This window comes from Salvelinus namaycush, unplaced genomic scaffold (genome assembly GCF_016432855.1).
Source record: "Salvelinus namaycush isolate Seneca unplaced genomic scaffold, SaNama_1.0 Scaffold199, whole genome shotgun sequence".
In the NCBI taxonomy this organism is placed as follows: Eukaryota; Metazoa; Chordata; class Actinopteri; order Salmoniformes; family Salmonidae; genus Salvelinus; species Salvelinus namaycush.
The window spans coordinates 216,979-221,978 of NW_024058774.1; the positions used below are offsets into that span (position 1 = coordinate 216,979).

The 5,000-nt window shown below is 42.9% G+C and overlaps 1 protein-coding gene across 1 annotated transcript in view; it reads right to left on the reverse strand.

Annotated features, from left to right (window-relative positions):
* The window catches only part of LOC120037935 (glutamate receptor ionotropic, kainate 1), a 22,962-nt gene that overhangs the window by 15,519 nt on the left and 2,443 nt on the right, over positions 1–5,000 (reverse strand). The window contains exon 2 of the mRNA XM_038983892.1: positions 626–843. Within this exon, the coding sequence (XP_038839820.1) occupies positions 626–843 (218 nt within the window). The remainder of the gene's footprint in view (positions 1–625; positions 844–5,000) is intronic.

Sequence of the window (5,000 nt, forward strand, 5' to 3'; positions counted from 1 at the left end):
CCTTACGCCATTTGCACACACTGTACATATATTTTTCTATTGTGTTATTGACTGTATGTTTGTTTATCCCACGTGTAACTCTGTGTTGTTGTTTTGTGTCGCACTGCTTTGCTTTATCTTGGCCAGGTCGCAGTTGTAAATGAGAACGTGTTCTCAACTGGCCTACCTGGTCCACTGGCCTACCTGGTCCACTGGCCTACCTGGTCAACTGGCCTACCTGGTCAACTGGCCTACCTGGTTAAATAAAGGTGAAATAAAATAAAATAAATTAGAAAATCAAAAAGGGAACTGGAAATATTATTGTTAAACTAACAGAGGGAGACCGGTCACACACTGTGAACTAATACACGGCTCTATGCGTGTGGCCAGTCACTCTAAATCTCTGGTTAAAACTAAAGTTCCTTCATAAACAATTAAAGAAAAGTTACAAGAGGAAAAATGTCAGCCTCTCTTCCTCACCTTGAAGAAGGTCATGACCCCTTCCTGACTGAGCCGTATCCCCCCCCCCCCCCCCCGTTTCACACACACACACACACACACCACACACACACACACCACACACACACACAACACACACACACACACACCACACACACCACACACCACCACACACACACACACACACCTTGAAGAAGGTCATGGTAGACCCGTCCCTGACTGAGCCGTATTCTATACGGGTTTGTTTAGCCAGGTCGTCAGCGGAGTCGATGGGGGCGTCCATCCTCTCCACGGTGAGGAAGGCAGCCAGGTTGGCCGTGTAGGAGGAGATGATAATCAGGGTGAAGAACCACCAGATACCTCCTACTATACGTGTGGAGTAGGCCTTAGGCATCAACTCTGACCCTGGGTAGAGACAGCAGGCGGGGGGAGATGGTTATAGGGACAGAGGGAGAGAGAGAGAGGGAGGGAAGGAGAGGGAGAGAGGGAGGGAAGAGAACAAGAGAGAGAGAGGAGAGAGAGAGGGAGGGAAGAAGAGGGAGAGAACGAGAGAGAGCGAGAGAGAGAGGGAGGGAAGAAGAGAGAGAGAGAGCGAGCGAGAGAGACAGAGAGCGAGGGAGGGAGAGGGGGAGGGAAGGAGAGGGCGAGGGAAGGAGAGGGAGAGGGAGGGAGGGAAGGAGAGAGGAGGAGAGAGAAGGAGGGAAGGAGAGAGAGGGAGAAAGAGAGAGAGAAAAGACAACAAAAGAGAGAGCGACCATATGCAGAGAAGCTAGGTACAAACACACACGCACGCACGCACGCACGCACGCACGCACGCACACACACACACACACACACACACACACACACACACACACACACACACACACACACACACACACACACACACACACAGAGAGGTGAAATGAAATGAGAAAATTGTGGATACAGCAGCACGTAAAAAACGTGTTGACTCTCAAACCCACTTCTATAAAGAGGTGAGTTTTAATCATATACAGTGAGCTCCAAAAATGTTGGGACAGTGACACATGTATTGTTGTTTTGGCTCTGTACTCCTGCACTATCGATTTTAAATGATACAATGACTATGAGGTTAAAGTGTAGACTGACAGCTTTAGTTTGAGGTTTATTTTCATCAAAATCACAGCACTTTTTATGTACATATATTGGGTCAAATTCACTTATATGTGTATTAAAGTAATCAAAAGTTACAGTTGAAGTCAGAAGTTTACATCCACCATAGCCAAATGCATTTAAACTCAGTTTTTCACAATTCCTGACATTTAATCCTAGTAAAAATGCCCTGTCTTAAGTCAGTTAGCATCACCACTTTATTTTAAGAATGTGAAATGTCAAAATAATTGTAGAGAGAATGATTTATTTCAGCTTTTATTTCTTTCATCACATTCCCAGTGGGTCAGAAGTTTACATACACTCAATTAGTATTTGGTAGCATTGCCTTTAAATTGTTTAACTTGGGTCAAACGTTTCAGGTAGCCTTCCACAAGCTTCCCACAATAAGTTGGGTGAATTTTGACCCATTCCTCCTGACAGAGCTGGTGTAACTGAGTCAGGTTTGAAGGCCTCCTTGTTCGCACACGCTTTTTCAGTTCTGCCAACAAATTTTCTATAGGATTGAGGTCAGGGCTTTGTGATGGCCACCCAATACCTTGACTTTGTTGTCCTTAAGCCATTTTGCCACAACTTTGGAAGTATGCTTGGGGTAATTGTCCATTTGGAAGACCCATTTGTGCCCAAGCTTTAACTTCCTGACTGATGTCTTGAGATGTTATTTCAATATATCCACATAATTTCCCACCTCATGATGCCATCTAGTTTGTGAAGTGCACCAGTCCCTCCTGCAGCAAAGCACCCCCACAACATGATGCTGCCACTCCCGTGCTTCACGGTTGGGATGGTGTTCTTCGGCTTGCAAGCCTCACCCCTTTTCCTCCAAACATAACGATGGTCATTATGGCCAAACAGTTTCATCAGACCATAGGACATTTCTCCAAAAAGTATGATCTTTGTCCCCATGTGCTGTTGCAAACCGTAGTCTGGCTTTTTTATGGCGGTTTTGGAGCAGTGGCTTCTTCTTTGCTGAGCGGCCTTTCAGGTTATGTCGATATAGGACTCGTTTTACTGTGGAAATAGATACTTTGTACCTGTTTCCTCCAGCATCTTCACAAGGTCCTTTGCTGTTGTTCTGGGATTGATTTGCACTTTTCGCACCAAAGTACGTTCACTCTAGGAGACAGAACGCGTCTCCTTCCTGAGCGGTATGACGGCTGCGTGGTCCCATTGTGTTTATACTTGCGTACTATTGTTTGTACAGATGAACGTGGTACCTTCAGGCGTTTGGAAATTGCTCCCAGGATAACCAGACTTGTGGAGGTCTACAATTTGTTTTCTGAGGTCTTGGCTGATTTCTTTTGATTTCCCCATGACATCAAGCAAAGAGGCACTGCGTTTGAAGGTAGGCCTTGAAATACATCCACAGGTACACTTCCAATTGACTCAAATTATATCAATTAGCCTATCAGAAGCTTCTAAAGCCATGACATAATCTTCTGGAATTTTCCAAGCTGTTAAAGGCACAGTCAACTTAGTGTATGCAAATTTCTGACCCACTGTAATTGTGATACAGTGAATTATAAGTGAAATAATTTGTCTGTCAACAAGTGTTGGAAAAATGACTTGTGTCATGCACAAAGTAGATGTCCTAACCGACTTGCCAAAACTATAGTTTGTTAACAAGAAATTTGTGGAGTGGTTGAAAAACGAGTTTTAATGACTCCAACCAAAGTGTATGTAAACTTCAGACTTCAACTGTAAGTATTTGGTCCCATATTCCTAGCCTGCAATGACTACATCCAGCTGGTGACTCTACAAACGTGTTGGATGCATTTGCTGTTTGTTTTGGTTGTGTTTCCAATTATTCTGTGTCCAATAGAAATGTATGGTAAATAGATAGAATTTGTTTCTAAACACTTTTAAACTAATGTGGACGGTAACATGATTATTGATCCTGAATGAATGATGAGTAAGAACATTTGACACACAAATAACATAACCCCTAAGACATGCTAACCTCTCACCATTACACACATCATAACCCCAAGACATGCTAACCTCTCACCATTACACACATCATAACCCCAAGACATGCTAACCTCTCACCATTACACACATCATAACCCCAAGACATGCTAACCTCTCACCATTACACACATCATAACCCCAAGACATGCTAACCTCTCACCATTACACACATAATTTCCCTAAGACATGCTAACCTCTCACCATTACACACATCATACCGTTAAGACATGCTAACCTCTCACCCTTACACACATCATACCCTTAAGACATGCTAACCTCTCACCATTACACATATCATACCCCCAGGACATGCTAACCTCTCACCATTACAAATATCATACCCTTAAGACATGCTAACCTCTCACCATTACACATATCATACCCCCAAGACATGCTAACCTTTCACCATTACACATCATCATACCCCCAAGACATGCTAACCTCTCACCATTACAAATATCATACCCTAAAGACATGCTAACCTCTTACCATTACAAATACTAACCTCTCACCATTACACATCATCATACCCCCAAGACATGCTAACCTCTCACCATTACACACATCATACCCTTAAGACATGCTAACCTCTCACCATTACACATATCATACCCCCAGGACATGCTAACCTCTCACCATTACAAATATCATACCCTTAAGACATGCTAACCTCTCACCATTACAAATATCATACCCTTAAGACATGCTAACCTCTCACCATTACACATATCATACCCCCAAGACATGCTAACCTCTCACTATTACAAATATCATACCCCTAAGACATGCTAACCTCTCACCATTACAATAAAAGGAGAGGTTAGCATTTTATATCATACCCTTAAGACATGCTAACCTTTCACCATTACACACATCATACCCCCAAGACATGCTAACCTCTCACCATTACAAATATCATACCCGTAAGACATGCTAACCTCTCACCATTACAAATATCATACCCTTAAGACATGCTAACCTCTCACCATTACACATATCATACCCCCAAGACATGCTAACCTCTCACCATTACACACATCATACCCCCAAGACATGCTAACCTTTCACCATTACACATCATCATACCCCCAAGACATGCTAACCTCTCATCATTACAAATATCATACCCTTAAAACATGCTAACCTCTTACCATTACAAATATCATACCCTTAAGACATGCTAACCTCTCACCAATACAAATATCATACCCTTAAGACATGCTAACCTCTCACCATTACACATATCATACCCCCAAGACATGCTAACCTCTCACCATTACAAATATCATACCCTTAAGACATGCTAACCTCTTACCATTACAAATACTAACCTCTCACCATTACACATCATCATACCCCCAAGACATGCTAACCTCTCACCATTACACATATCATACCCCCAAGACATGCTAACCTCTCACCATTACACACATCATACCCTAAGACATGCTAACCTATCA